The sequence below is a fragment of the Artibeus jamaicensis genome, unplaced genomic scaffold, assembly GCF_021234435.1.
Source record: "Artibeus jamaicensis isolate MK-2021 breed Jamaican fruit bat unplaced genomic scaffold, CSHL_Jam_final contig_1410, whole genome shotgun sequence".
Lineage (NCBI taxonomy): Eukaryota > Metazoa > Chordata > Mammalia > Chiroptera > Phyllostomidae > Artibeus > Artibeus jamaicensis.
The window spans coordinates 271462-287287 of NW_026521281.1; the positions used below are offsets into that span (position 1 = coordinate 271462).

At 50.5% G+C, this 15826-nt stretch overlaps 1 protein-coding gene across 3 annotated transcripts in view; it reads right to left on the reverse strand.

Annotated features, from left to right (window-relative positions):
- The window catches only part of IQSEC2 (IQ motif and Sec7 domain ArfGEF 2), a 77294-nt gene extending 65409 nt beyond the window's left edge, over window positions 1-11885 (reverse strand). For all 3 annotated transcript variants that reach the window (XM_053667447.1, XM_037153717.2, XM_053667475.1), the window contains exon 1: window positions 10955-11885. In XM_053667447.1, coding sequence (XP_053523422.1) covers window positions 10955-11634 — 680 coding nt within the window. In that variant the 5' untranslated portion in view covers window positions 11635-11885. The remainder of the gene's footprint in view (window positions 1-10954) is intronic.
- Between the last annotated feature and the right edge of the window lie 3941 nt (window positions 11886-15826).

Genomic DNA, 15826 nt, shown 5'->3' on the forward strand with positions numbered 1-15826 from the left:
CCTCATTCCAATATGAAACAAAATAAAAAGCGGTGTCATTTTGAGCAATTTGTAGAACATAAGAAAGGAAATTTCATTTGCTCTCGAAGCTACACACATTTTCCTGGGAGTACAGAGGTTGTGACAGTGGACCTGTGGGAAGTGATGTGCAATTACAGTGCATTTACTGGGTCCTGCGATGAATAATATTGACATAGTCATCATCATATAAACACAGTGTCTTGGCGTTCAAGTTTTCAAATCAATTTGTCTAGCTAAAGCACTTGAAACCTAATTATTGTTACAGCACAGGATACAAATGTCACCAGCTTCACTGGATGTAAAGCTACTGAACACAGAGAAGCGGCAGGTGGAAGGGCCCAGGAGAGGTGGAAGGAAGGGTGGGGCACTGGTGACTACGTCTTATGAACGGAGTGCTCAAGAGATATGGTGGAAAACTGATGGGACAACAAGTCACCTATTATAGACAGTAGATAGAGAATAGATGGGGGGCAAGAATAGCATGAGAAATACAGAATCTAAAGGACTTGAGACACATGGTCATAAACTAAAGGGGGGGTAATGGTGGGGACAGGGAGGTAGGGTGGACAGGAATGAAGGGGGGAACAGAACAACTGTAACAGCATAATCAATAAAAAAATAAATTTAATAAAATACTATTTAATAAGGTAACAAGGGTCACTAATAGAGGAAAACACAGTGATGTAATTATCAAATTTTAGGAGGGGAGATGAGAAAGAGCCAGTTGTGCTAAATAAGTGAAATTCCCATTTGTCATAGCAGGGAGAATTCAATAGCTAATGTTTTCAGTTGATAAATGAAGAAATAACCATTGGAACGTGTTATTTAGAGCTGAAAACTTAAGTAGTGAAAGTGGTACTTCTGGGGGCTGAGAAGTGGGGGCATTGGCATTTTTCACCATGTCTGTCCTTGTGTACTATTTGTCTTTTAAAAAATTATTATACATTGTTTAAATTTACTTATTTATTTTTAGAGAGAGGGGAAGGGAGGGAGGAAGAGAGGGAGAGAAATATCAGTGTGTGGTTGCCTCTCATGTGTCCCCTGCTGGGACCTGGCCTGCAACCCAGGCATGTGCCCTGACTGGGAACTGAACCACAACCCTCTGGTGGTTCGCAGGCCCGCGCTCCATCCACTGAGCTATACCAGCCAGGGTGAGAGTATTTGCTTTTTAAAAATTGTGTAAATAGACTGCTTTGATTTAATTTTAAAAACAAGTCCCTCCTCTTTCTTTGGACCTCAGTCGCCCACACAGCACACGCAAAAGGAGGAGGGCGATGCTTCCAGAGGGAGGTGACATGAGGAACTGTTCTCCAATCCATGCTTCTTTTCAGAGCAGGAGCAAGACAGGCGAGTGAAGGACTGGCTCCTCCCTAACGAACCCCTCCACTCCTCATGGGACCACAGTCAGCCATGCAGATGCAGCCTTCTCACTGCCCCAGCCTGCGCCATCCTCTGGTCCTCTTCAAACCCCACCATTGCCAGTCCGGCCTCTCCAGCCTTTCATTCATTCAACTATTTACACCCCTTAGTTATTTATACCCGCCTGAGTCACAAAGGATTTGAAGTGAGGGAGAAACCAAGATACAATGAGCCATGACAGAGTCATATCAGGAAGGAGGAAATCTACCCGTTTTCGGGAGAAGCAAAGCTTTGCCAAGCACTGAATTCTTCAAGTCATTGTCCATGGGAGATTTCATGAAGAAGAAAATGACTATTTTTGTTTTGTTGTGTTGTGCTTTGTTTCTTTTCAACTTTGTCTTATTTGAATGATATGCTATTTAAATATTTGGATGAGTTATCTCATTAAAACTGAAGAATTCCTGCTAATACCATGATTATGAAATGAGGTACAAGAGCATATGCTTTGGCATAATTGTGGATTATGTCACTGGTGTTCTTCCCCCTGAAATAATTCTTTACTGAACACCCGAAAGACCATTCCAGTGATCCTGGGTAATCCTGAGAATTGGGCATTGGCATCCCATTTTACCAATGAGGGAACTAAAGCTCAGAGGAGGTACAATGACTTAGCCGAGGTGGTCCAGTGCGTTGGAGCAGAGCCCAGATTCAAACTTAGGATCTGTCTGCCTCTAACACTCAATTCTCTATGTATCACACCATGGGGGTCTCCAAACAAATGCACCCAGGCTGAAGACACTCTGCCCAAGGTAATGGGGACATACTGATGACAGATACAGGCCTGCCCTCTCCCATGAAAACAGAATGTGGGGGGGGGGGGGACAGGTTGGCTGTTGGGCCAGAAACTGCCTCTGAGCTGCCTGACTTACCTAAACGAGGATGTCTAAGGCAGAAAGCAGCAGAAAGAAGGCTGGGCCTGAGTTGAGGAAGGGAACCCATGATGCCCAGCTACGAATCTAGCAGGTCTGATTTCTGAGGGGCTGAATCAGGGTAGAGGGTCTGTCTGCTGCGCAAGCAAGAGAGCCTTTATTTAGGTGACACCTCCTCTTCATCGCTTCCTCCCCCACAAATCATCTAGCCTCCTTGAGCCCCGGTTTTCTCATCGGTAGAACACCAAGATAGCGATCCCTGCAACCTCCACAGCATTTCAAGGCACAAAATCGTTCGTTTAAGGGATGATGCTTTGATCACTGGCATTAATATGAGAGTGACTCATCTAACCAGAGCTCCTCTGCTCACCCATTGAATAGCCTCTCACAAGTCCTTTCTCGACCCGGGCCTCAGTGTTCTCATCTGCGAAATGAACAGCCTGAGCTGGATGATTTCTTTTTAATTTAATCCCTACCTGAGGATATGTTCACTGATTTTAGCAAGAAAGGGAGGGAGAGAGAGAGATTGATGTGAGAGAAACATCGATTGGTTGCCTCTTATAACCAATCCTGCCTGCCCCAGGATGGGACCCACCACCTACGTATGTGCCCAATCAGGAATCGCACCCACAACGTTTTGGTGTATATAGGACAACACTCCAACCAGCTGAGCCACCCGGCCAGGGCAACTGAGATGGATCATTTTGAAGAGTCCTTCCAGCTCCCACTTTCTTGACTTTTATGCCAGTATTATTAAAACTCTTCTAGTCATGAATGCTCACCACTCCTCTGAACTCTGGAAGTGGATTGCACTTCTCTCTGTCACGGCCTTCCCCCCCCCAATACATTATCTTTACTCCCACTGCCCAAGCTCAGGCCTTATCATCTCTCATGGAGACTATCGCATCAGCCTCTTCACCGGAGGTCCTCCAAACTACCTTCCGAGTTGCCTCTAATGGGGTCTCTCCAAACAGGATTCTCAGCAGTTCACCCCATACTTTGCATTGCACACCTTTTCCCTCAGCTGAAAACTCTACATTGGCTTCCAATTCCCAACAGGATAAAGCTCTTGACCCTGCTCTTCAACTGTCCTCATGGTCTGGGCTGGCCGACTCTTCAGACTCTTCTCCAGACACTCCCTGCCTCCCTGTTTGTGCTCTAGTTTGTACTGACTGGATAAAAGTACTCTCCCTCCCCCCCCATCCCCTGATGTTTCCATGCCTCTGTACCTCTGCTCCTGCTGCCCCCTCCGCATTAACCTCCCTTTTGCCAATTCCCACCAACGCACACACCATCCTTCTCCACCTAGCTAACTCCTACTCATCCTCCAAGCCTCAGTTCAGGCATCACCTCCTCCAGGAAGCCCCCGCCCCCAGACAGGGTAGATGTTGCTCTTTTGGATACCCAGAACCCCCAGCTCCCCTTTGCAATCACCTGTTTCCACAACGATCTTCTCTATCCAAATGTGAGTGCTCTGAGGCCAGGAACTGTGTGATGTTAATCAAAGGACCCCCTGCCTACAACAGCAAACGGTGTGCCGCATACTAAGCATACAGTATTTACTGCACTGACCTCTCTCTCAGAGATGTGGTAAGTTCCTACATGATGTCTCCCTCCTGCTATTCCATGGCAGAGTTTTACAAAGTTATTATTCATCATAAAAATGCCTGGAACTGCTGAACACTTCATATGCGTCATCTCTTTTAATTCGCACAACAACCAGGTTATTTATGAATTGGCCGGCATATCAGATGTGCACGGTTCTGTGAGATGCCTCCCAGTTCCACATGAACATTTGGGGGAAGAAGGAAATTAGGTAGTTTTTATTACAGATACAATGACCATAATTCAAAGCGGTTTTGTAGAGGAGAATACTGTTTTTTACTCAGGCAAATGCAGCACACTGCATTCCAGAATCCAGTAGGAAATCACAAGGCCCCGATATGCAATCACATTGTCCCTTTTAAAAAAGGCATACAAATCAGCTCCAAAGAAATGCACTTGATATTAGTGAAATGGCACATCCAGAGTGATGACCGTGATAGACTTTCTTCTAACACGTTAAAGGAGTCGCCCCGGTCAGCAGCGTACCTCTGGTTTGCTATCTTTGTTTTGAAAAAGCAGTGATGCAACGATCTTGGCTGGGTTGTTTGGGTTGCTACACTCCACCTCTAGGGGGCAGGGCAGCCTCACATACTATTTTCCATCCTTGTCCCTCAGCTTTCTATCCTGATCAGGAGCTTGATGAGTGTGCTAGGCCACCACGGAATTTTCTGATACATTTTTGCAGGGGGCAACACGAGTCTTGCATGTCAGAAAACACACTTTCATCCCCGCCTCCGACCTGAGAAAACAGAGGCCCTGAAAGTTAAGTGACAAACTCCTTTTCCAGCACCACACTTTCTCTGAATGCTAAGTTCCCAGAGAACTTCAGTTTCTAAGTGCTTGAGAATGGGCTTCCCTGTGTAAATGTTTTCAACATGGGTGCTCAGAGAGAGACCCAATGCCATGAGGAAGTGAGAGTGACTAGCAAATGATCTTGCTCGAAATGAGTTACCTCAAAAGAGGAAATAAGTCACGTATTCTTCATTTTCCCCTGTGACCAGTGTTCACTACTCTTTCAGGAAATGCAGCAGGGAATGAGCCAGAGGGGCTGAGTCTTATTCTGACTCCAAGATACTGTACCTGGCCCAGGATCTGAGCCCAGAAAAGATTTGATGGACAAATAACTAACTTCTTACTGGACTGGAAGGACTGCCCAGAGGTCCTATGCAGGCCTCTTTGCTCCTTTCAGAACAGAATATTCTTGCCTTTAGGGTCAAGACCATGATAGGACATGGCCACAGCATGCGATGAAGAAGTAACCATGGGAGATGGGCCTAAGCGTCTTCAGAGTCTCATCTGCCTCTGTTGCCCTGACGGTCTATGAACAGGGAGACTGCGGAGTGTGAGGAGCATCAGAGACCAGAGGCCAAACAGCATCAGGAAGCTTGAGGGAAAAGCCACAGGGAAGCCAAGAGAATTCTGAAGTTGAGTCATCTCTGTCTATAAAAGTCCTGGAATGAAGAAAAACATAGGCACCTATGGCCATTAGTGCACCAGGACTTAATCTGGCAGTCACTTGTCTACTCAACATTTATTGAGCAGCTACTATGTGCTCTGCTATGTGTTTACAAGCCTCTAGCTCCTTCACTCATACCCAGAGCACCTAGCATAGATACAACATGCACTCAATATACGTCAGTGACATCACAGTCTGAAGGGGCTCTCAATCTAGTAGAGGACACAAAATGTAAACAAATAACCATCAAGGTATAAAAAGGGCCCAAGTGCTCATTTCGAGGGTCAGGGACATACCAAACATCAGGAGGGACCCTCAAACAAACATGGGAGAGATGCCAGCAGAGCCGAGCCTGAGAACTGAATGGAGGAAGCCCAGAAGAAGGGAACAGCATGAGCAAAGACCAAGGGGCTAGCAGAAGGCTCAGTGAGCTAGCAATAGGGAACACAGGCCAGTCTGGCTGGAGCGTGGTCTGTGTGAGGGGGGCTGTAGAGAGATGAGAGGCGAGAGGTAAGCTGGGGGCTCATGGAAAGAGGCAGAAGAGTTTGAACATTTCAATTCTCCTGCAGGCAGGAGAGAGAGTGAAACCACAGGAGCCCTGTGCAAAGCCTGGCCTGGCCGCACTTCATCAGAGGCTTGGTGAAGCAAGAGCAGAAGGGGTATCTATAGGGAGACCATGGCAAAAATCCGTGAGCCAATTAAGAGAGGGAGCCGGACTGAGACAGTGGTCCCGGGAGCTCTGCTGTGGGAAGCCCCGAGCCGCACCTGGACTATTTTGCCTTTATACCCTGCCAGCCTGCAGGAGGTAACTGTGGAGCGCAGGCTCAGGAGCCAGACGGTTCTGGGCTCCAGGCAGTTGTGTAACCTCAGGCAAGTAACCACACCTCTCTGATCCTCATTACCTTGTCTGAAAAATGAGGATAATGCTAATATCCACCTGGAAGGGACCCTGTGAAAATGAGGTAAGAGGCAGTACTGCCTGATGGGTAAGAACACTGAGGACAGACTCTGGGCTCCCAGCTCCTTCTCAGTTCTTCCCCTTATTCATTGCGTAACCTTGGGGGAGTTATTCAACTTTTGTGGGCCTTGGTTTCCTCATCTGTAAAATGGTTTTAATAACAATATCTACGTCAAAGGATTCAGGTGAAGACTGAAGGAATTCGTGCGTGGAAAGCGCTTAGACCAAACAGTGCTGGCACACAGTAAATGCAGTAAAAGTATGATAACTATTATTACATAAAGCCGCATAGGGTGGCGCCTGGCATGGAGAAGGCTGAGACTCACTGAGCACACGTGTGGCCCCCTCTCCATGTTCCAGGAGCTGACTGTGCTCCCAGTAAATTCCGAAGCCACAGCAGGCAGGGGTGGGACAGACCGAAGAGCAGCCAGGGCGAGCTTGCACTCGGTCTTCTTCACACCTGCCCCTCCAGGAGACACCCCCTCTCTTCAAAGCGCCCCTCCCCATCTGAGTCCCCGACCCTGGCCCAGCCTACCCTGATCCTCTGGAAAATCTCCACACCTCACCAGCTTTGCTACGCATTTCGTCCTGGGCTCCATCGTGATGGGGGGCCCCATGTCTCAAGCACAGAGAGCACGGTGTTGGCTCAGCCTGGTGGCCCCTCCTGCTGTGTGCGTGCAGCTAAGAAATGTTTGTGGATGACAACAGCCCCATGCTTGCCCCAGATCTAGACAGAGGAGGAAGACTCCTCTAATTCTCATTCAACTCGACATTATCGTTTCCTCCCACACGAGTATAATGCTCCCGACACAGTAGGGGGAACATAAATGGTTTTCCCTCCTGAGAAGGAGAGACCCTCCTGGGAAAAGCACCGAAGACTCCACAGGAGACAGACTTCTCCAGGGCCCCTCCCTGGGCTTGCTCCCTTCCTCCCGGTGTTCTCAGTCCCTTTGGGGAGCACCGACACCCCACTGCATGTGGGAGACAGCTATATGGTAGACCAGATGTTTCTCTGGATGTTGGGAACGCCAGGCCAGGCCTCTGGCTGCTGTCCCCTAATGTGATGCAGCTTTGGGGGGTGGGCAGGAGGTGGGAGCAGAGGACGGAGAGTTACCACCAAACCAGTTTCAGCTCACCACCGCCTACAGCAGAGCCAGAGCTGGGCCTGTGCACAAAGCGTGGGGAACGCAGCTCTCTTCAGCATGGAGCGGCTCAGCAGTGGCCCCCAGCATGCCTGTAAATCATTCCAGGTGCCTGACCTGCAAGAGGGGCCGGGCCAAAATCAACAAAGAAAGCAGGGCTCTTTTCTAGTCATCTGGCGGTGGGGGTGGTGGTGGTGGTGGTGCAACAATTCCAGGGAAGAAGATCTGAGCATTGGTAGCAACCTGCAGCTACAAACAAACAAACAAGCAAGCAAGCAAAGCCCTGACATGCAGAGGACCAGTGGCCAGAAGGAGGTCGGGCTTTATCTGGCTCTCTGCTGTTCTAGAAAGGCCACACCCAGACCACAGCAGAAGGCATACCGGCATCCGGGAACTTGTCCAGAAGAGACAGTGCAGGAGGATGTGGGAATCCTGGGGGTGACAGGGGTGGGGGTGGACGTAACAGCTGCTATCAATTGCAGCAGAGGGAAAGTTCACGGGATTGGGAGACTGTCTTATGGGTAGTGTGATTTCTGCTGTGTCGCTTCACATCTCTGAGCCCTCAGTTGCTTCAGCTGTAAAACACAGGGTCGGTTGGTCATGGGGAGGACTCAGTAAGTCCCTAGGCAGAGGGGGCCCTCAACAAGCGGCAGCTGGGTCCAGGCCCCTCTCTGCCCTCTTCCTCCACCAGAGGGAGCCCGGGGACCAGGAGCGCCCAGCCAGTACCAGCATCTACCTATCCTCCCCCAATGCTGCAGCCTCTGCTGCTCAACTCCCACCCCGCCTGCCCTAGCTTCCAGAGGCAGCCTTCTCACCCACTCTACAAACCCAGAACAGGCCTGGCAGGGGAGTCGCTTGCAGCAGCTGTGGTGGCAGCAATGGCTACTGCATCAACAGGCCTTCCTGACGCCTGACCAGGAGGGAGAGTGGAAAGGAGGGAGACACAGCCTTCTTTCCTCCCCATCGACTCCCCCACTAATCCCACAGTCATTTCCTCCCACTCAAATCCTCTAGATACCTAAGGCTCTCCTTGCCTCTTCCAGTTTGTGACCCAACCAGGTCCCCAAGACCAAGAGATTCTTGTGGGTTGGAAAGCTCTAGTGGAAAAATAATAGGCATTGAAGACAGGTGGACTTGAGTTCTAGTCCCACATCCATCAGGAACTAGCAGCATAACCTTGAGCAAAGTCTCTTCATCCTGGAGCCTCAGTTTCCCCAGCTCTAAAATGGAGTCACTAATGCTCACTGCACAGGGCCTGTTGTTGAGGACCAAAGGAGAAAATACTGGATGTGCAAGTATTTAACGTGTGTGGTTAGGAGGAATCCAAAGAACTATGCAACCCCTCTTATTAATCCAGTAGGAAATGTGAACCCAGGAAATCCAACAAGAACTGGGAAGGAGCGAGAGATTGGCTTGTGTGCATGGCAGAAGCACAGAGCTCAAGAGCAAACGGGCTGCAGCCGAGAGATTGAAACCTACGTCTGCAGGATGGAGAGTCTCAGTGTCATGGAATCCTGGAACTGAGGGAGGCCCAGGCCCTTTCATCGGGCTTTACACCCGATTCAGGAAGTGTGCTTTCTCCAGCTCTCCTCACCCCCCACTGGACCTCTGCTGGACAGGTCCAGCCAGCTCCCACCCCCACCTCTTGAGGCAGCCCACTGCATCATCAGACGGCCAGGTTGGAAAGTTCTTCCTGATTTATCCCCAATTTTTCCCACTGCTCGCGGTTCTGCTCCCTGGAGCCCCACATAATGAGGCTGCCTCTTCTGTCACAGGCCTGACCACCCTAGAAGAGTCCACAGCCAGACTGAGGACCACAATACCTATCCAGTCTCCCTCCGCCCTCCTCCTACCATGGCCCTCTCCTGAAAGAAGACTAAGACAGTGCTTAGTTGATCCAGACCCTCCCTCCAGTGGGTGGCCCCAAGCCCCACGCAGTCAGCCCTGCAGAAATGGGCTCCCAGCAGCCCCACCTGGTCAGGAGAGCCCATTTCCCTGGCCCCCTGACTACTCTGGGACAGTCCACAGCAAAACTCAGCCAACGGTGCACTGCAGTAGAGCCCAGCCGGGCCCTCAAGCTGCAGCTGCTGCTCCTGGGGCCCAGCCATCTCAACCCAGCACCCCAGTCTGCTGCCTCACCACGGGGGAGTTGCAGAGAGCTGTCTCCCGGCAGATTTCCTGAGGCAGAAGGCTTCCCCACCCCCAGCCCAGCCTCCAAGAGACACTCCACTGGTTGTGGCACATGGTAGGACCAGCTGAGCAGTGAGAGGAGGGGGAAGGCTGTCCATTCGCTAGAGGACTTCAGACTTGCTCTGTAGTGTGGCTGCATTAGTGACAGAACCACCCAATTTAAGCTGGAGTGGCCCCTAAAGAGCATTCAAGGCAGACCTTGCCTTTGAAAAAGATATAGGCAGAGAGAGGAAGGGACTCAGTCAAGGTCACAAAGCCAATCTGCAGCAGAGCTGGAAGGGGAACCCAGGTCTCCTAACTCCCAGTTCAGTCTTCTTTCCAGTCCAGCAGAATAGAAATCAGGGAGCCTTCAGGGCAGCCCTGTGAACCTGCATGCCCTTGACATTTATCAGTTTAACATCTCTCAGCCTGACATTTACCTGCCCAGCTGCTTACTGTAGTATTTGCTTGGGAGAAGTGGACCCAGCCCATGTCCCACCAACCCAAGAAATAATGCCAAGGTGTCCCAAATAGGCAGACACATAGACCCCAGCACAGAAACTGGCCCTGAGCCAAGAAGAGGGAAGCTCTGTAGACTTCTCTTCCTTGTCTGCTCTTTAGCTGGGTGATGTTTTTTCTTTAGGTGGAGAGGGGGTGGTCTTTGAGGAACTAGCCACGGACTAGGCCTCCATCTTTGCTCCCCAGGCCAGGATGTACTGCAGTTCCCCTCAGATGGATGTTTCAGCTTCCAGCAGCCATTCTGGTCCCCACCTGCCTCCCTGAGAAAGGATGGAGCTGAGGCTGCCAGAGGAGACAAGATCAGGCCTGCACTCAGGACCTGCAGTGGAGACCCTAACAGGCACCAAAAAAAAAAAAAAAAAAAAAAAAAAAAAAAGAGGTGGGTTTTCTTTTTCTGGGGGCTCTGAGTTGGCACCTTCACACACAATAAACACATCCTAAATAAATAAATAAATAAATAAATAAATAAATAAATAAATAAATAAATGGAAAGCCACCCCCTGGTAAGGCTACAGCCAGGGAGTGAAAAAAGTGGAGGGGCGATGACTGCTGTGGGGTCTCCCTGGCTGCGGTTCTGAGAAAGAAGAGGTGCAGGCTCCTATAAGGCCGACCCGGTCTGGGGTGGCGAGACAACTAGACAAGGGGCCTCTGCCCCATGAGGGGTCCAGGCTCCTCCTAACAGAATGGGACAGTAGAGAAGGACATGGAATCAGGCATCGGGGTCTGACTTTCCCAACTGGCCAAGTTGGACAAGAAATAAAAGGGGAAGAGGCAGAGGTACAAACACGTTCCTTACTTTCTCTGGAGGGTTGTGGCCGGGCTAGTGCTGGTACTGGTGCTGTGGCCGCCACCGGCCCCGGGACTGGAGCTCCTGGATGCGCCACGGCTTAGTTGGCCCCGCTCCCGAGCTGAATAGCCGCCTTCCTTTTCGCGGCCCGGGTGCGTCGGTCCGGCCTCCCGCCCTCCCCGCTCGCGACCTAGGGCTGGGTTCTCGTGGTGCAGGTGGCACTGGGCCACGTCGCGCTCTCGGGCTGGGTAGCCAGTAGTGTCCTGGAACGGGTAGGAGGCGTCCCGCTCCTTGTCCCGATACACCGCCTCCCGGTTCTGGTAGGCGCCGTCCCGGTTCGGGTACCCCACGTCCCGGGCCGCCTGGTGGAACTGGCTCTCCCGCAGCTCGCGGTGGTGGAACTGGGTGTCCCGCAGGTTCTGGTACTGGCTCTCGCGGCCCGGGCTGTCCCGTGCGCCGTGGGGGTCCCTGTGCAGCTCCCCACGGTGCAGCTGGCTTTCCTCCCTCAGGTCGCGGTTCTCCTGGGTAAGCTGGTCCAGCTGGCCCTCCAGCTCCTCGATGCGCCGCCTCTGGGTCTCCAGCAGCTGCTGCTGGCTCTCTATGATGTTGTTCAGCTCCAGCAGGTACTCCACCGCCCGGTTGGGGCTTTCGGATCCCGGGCCGCCCGGGGGCCCCGACCCCGCCTCCATCCTGGCTGCCCAGGGACAGGGGAAGGGGCAGGAAAGCCCGGTCCCCGCTCTCTCACGGCGCCACCCTCCCCCGGGCCCAGCCGGGGGAGGGGGCCGGCGGGACGCGAGGGCGCGCACCGGGCTCGAGGGCCCGGGGGCCCGGGGGGGCCCGGGAGACAGCGCTGGGTCCGGAGGCACGGGGAGCAGGAGCTGAGGCTACCGCTTCTGCCGCCACCGCCACCACCACGGCACCGGAGGACGCGGCCCACGGCGCTCCGCCCGCTGCGGAGTGACTGCGCAGCGCGGCCGCGCGGGACCGCCCCGGCCGCCGGCCCGCCCCCCGCCCCTGCCCCCACCCCGTTCTCCCGGCCCGCCCCTGCGCGTCCCACCTGCCACAGCCACCAGCGCCCAGAGCAGACCCGCCCCAGGCACCCGGGCCAGCCCCGTCACAGGCTGCGGGAGATGACTCCCTTCACCGGTCCCAGGGTCCTAACTCAATGCTGCCTAACGAAGCCCTCCATGCAGATCCGTTCCCAAACACCCCGGGTCCGCCAGGCCCAAGACAGTCATCTAAGACACCCCAGGAACCCCCATCTCAAGCATCCCCCCCTGCCCCGATCCACGCATCCCACGGACTCCCTATATCCTTTGGGTCTTCCAATCCCAAGTGTCAGATAACCCCCAACTTAGCCAGTGCCTGGGTCCTCCAACCAAAGCAGTCTCAGGATCTCCCATCCCAATAAGCCTTGGGACTCACCATCGCAGACAGACGGAGAATCAAAGCTCCGTATATTCCTTCAACCCTCATTTTCTGCTCTTCTTTGGAAATGTCTCCCCCAATTCAGTCCATTATCTCCATCCAGTGAAACTGTACCCATCCTTCAAGACTTAAATCCCACCTTACTGAAGCCAATCCTGATTTGCCCACCTAGAAGGGCTCACTTTTTCTCCCCTCTTGACTTCCCACTGCACTTCCTCCACACTTCTCTTGTGGCATTTGCAACTGGGACAAGTGGAACTGTGCTTCACAGTGCACTCGTTTGCATTCTTGTTTTTTTGTCCTCTGCCACACTGAACTCCTTAAATCCAAAAACATGTCTTCATTCCCCTTTGTGAGCACATTATGGTAGAGGAGAATGCATGAGTTTTCTAATCAGAAAAAAAAAAAAACCCAGCTATTTAAATTTCATCTTCTCTCTGAACTTTCATTTCCCTACCAATAACACCTACCTCACAAGGTGGTCTTGGGAAAAAAGCATGCAAAAATGTCTGGCGCAGAAAAGATAACCCACAGAATGGGAGAAAATGTGTGCAAGTGATATATCTCCGAAGGGCTTTGTGTCCAGATTATGTAAAGAACCCTTACAGGTAAACAACCCAACAATGATGTGAATGCACATTTCTCCGAAGTAGAAATGTACAAATGATCAGTGAGCACATGAAAAGATTCTCAACATCATTAGCCCTCAGGGCAACGTAGATCAAAGCCACAATGAGCCTCCCGAGGTGTTTTTCTGTCGTGACTGAAAGGGAAAGTTTCACAATGTCCAGATTCCTTGCTGTTCTGCGGATGAAAGAGGGGGATGCCCTTAAATTCTTGCAGCAGAAACCCACCGAGATGGCACCAACCTTGACTTTCAAATGAAATGGCACATCTACAAAAGGAAAAGTGACGAAATCAAAGGAGGGTAGGGTCAATGGTGGGAAGGGGGGGTGGCTGGAGTGGGGGGAGCGATGGGGGGAATGGACCCCATTGTACTTGAACAACAATAAAAAAATGAAAAAAGCAATCACACAAAAAACACAAAACGAAAAGTACTTCAAAGGAAAAAATAGGAAAAGTGATAGTATCTGCATCATAAATCTGAAGAGAGGCTGGAAGAAGCTTCTGCTGGCAGATTGTGCCATTGTTGCCACTGAAAAACCCTGCTGATGTTAGTATCGCATTGTCCAGGAACACTGGCCAGCGAGCTGTGCCGGTTTGCTGCTGCCACCAGGGCCACTACTGTTGCTGGCTGCCTCATTCCTGGAACCTTCACTAACCAGAATCAGACAGCCTGCTAGAAGCCATTGGCTTCCCATGATTACCGATCTCAGGGCTAGCCATCAGCCTCTCACAGAGGTGTCTTGTGTTAACCTGCCTACTGTCGCTCTGTGTCACACAGACGCTTCCTCTGCGCTGCGTGGACATTGCCATCCCTGCAACAAGGGAGCTCACTCAGCGGGTCTGTTGTGCATGTGCAGGACCATATCCTGTGAGCATCCATGGGAGGTCCTGCCTGATCTTTACTTCCACAAAGATCCTAAAGAGATTGAAAAGGGAGAGCAGGCTGCCGCTGAAAAAGGCTGTGACCACGGAGAGATTTCAGGGTGCATAGAGACTGCTCCGGCTCCCCGAGTTTACTGCTGCTCAGCCCGAGATCACTGAATGGGTAAGAATAACCACTGGGTGGTCTTAAGCTGTTCTTCCACATGCTCCTAAACGGAAAAATGGAAATAAGGTTGTTGAAAAATAAACATCAGCTTCTTAAAACACACACACTGAGATACCATTTCACACCCACCATGAGAGCTAAAATAAAAAGGACAGACAAAGAGAAGTATTGGTGAGCAAGTGAAGAAATTGGAACCCTCATTCTTTGCTGGTGGGAATGTAAAATGGTGCATCCATTTGGAAAACAATTTGCAAGTGTCTCAAAATGTTAAGCACAAAGTTACCATATGACCCTAGATTTCATTCCTAGGTATATACACAAGAGAAATACATACATCCACACAAATGTTTGAACATGAATGTTCATAGCAGCCTTATTCAGAATAGTCAAGACATGGAAACAATCAAACAGCCATCTATTGATGGTGACTAGGGAAAGCAAATGTGGCACATCCCCACAGTGGAACATTATTCAGCCATACAATGGAATGAAGTCTAAAACTTGATGTATGCTAAAACATGGGTGAACCTTGAAAACAGGATGCTAAAAGAGACTCAAAAGGACACATATTGTATGATCCCCTTTATCTAAAATTCCAGAATAGGCAAATCCATGGAGACAAAGAGTAGAGTAGTGATTTCCAGGAACTGGGGCATGGGCTGGGGAAAGAGGAGTGACTGGTAACGAGTATGCGTTTGGGTTTTTTTTTTTGGGGGGGGGTGGAGAATGAAAATGTTCTAAAATTGGATTGTGGTGATGGCTGCCCAACCCTGTTCATTAAAAGCCACTGAATTAGACATTTTTAAGGGAGAATTTTATAGTACGTGAATTACACCTTGATAAAGCTGCTTCAAAAAACAGCTTGCAAAAACAGAGTCCAGCACATAACAGCAATCGCAGTAATAATAACCACACATCTGTGGTGCTCCCCATGTGACACGCACTGCGCTAAGCTCTTTCCATGTACAAACTCATATGATCCTCATGCCAGCCCAGCGACGTAGGTACTGTTATTACCTCCCTCTTACAGTGAGAAAGTGAAGCCCAGAGGTTGAATGACTTGCCTAAGTTCACCCAGAGGCATAGACAGGATGCTCGGATGTTTCCTTCTCATTTCTTTATACCTTTCCTCATACATTGTAGAAAACTGTTGCTCCATAAGTGTTAAATCAATACATCCGTCAAACTTCTATTCATCCAGAGATCATTTACAGAGCATGTATTATGTCCTAGGCAACTATTGCATTCTGCCCTTATCCCTGCTTCTCTCATTCAGATTCCCTGTGAGGTAAGGACAGACAAATGCAACGATTCATTCACAAAGTGTTTGCTGAGTGCCTACCACGTGTCGATCACTATTCTAGACACTGAGAAGATAGCAGTCAACAAAAGAGACAACAGTCTCTAACATCAGAGACCCCACAGGGGGAGAAAGACCGTAAACATAGAGACTATAGAGAGCATGTCGATGGTGTACTGGGCTGAATGAAATTCTCCGAAACTTGATGTCCATCCTGTGAATGTAACCTTATTTGGAAATAAGTGTCTTTGCAGACTTGTTCAAGTTAAGGTGAGGTCATACTCTATCTGGTGTGGGTCCTAATTCAATGATTAGTGTCCTTCTAAGAGAAAGGAAATTTGGACATAGACCCATGCACCCTGAGAATGCCATGTGAAGATGGAAGCAGAGATGGGAGTCTCCAACCCAAGGAATGCTAAGGTTGCCGGCAACCACCTGAAACCGGAAGAGGCAGTGAAGGATTATTCCCTAGAGCCCT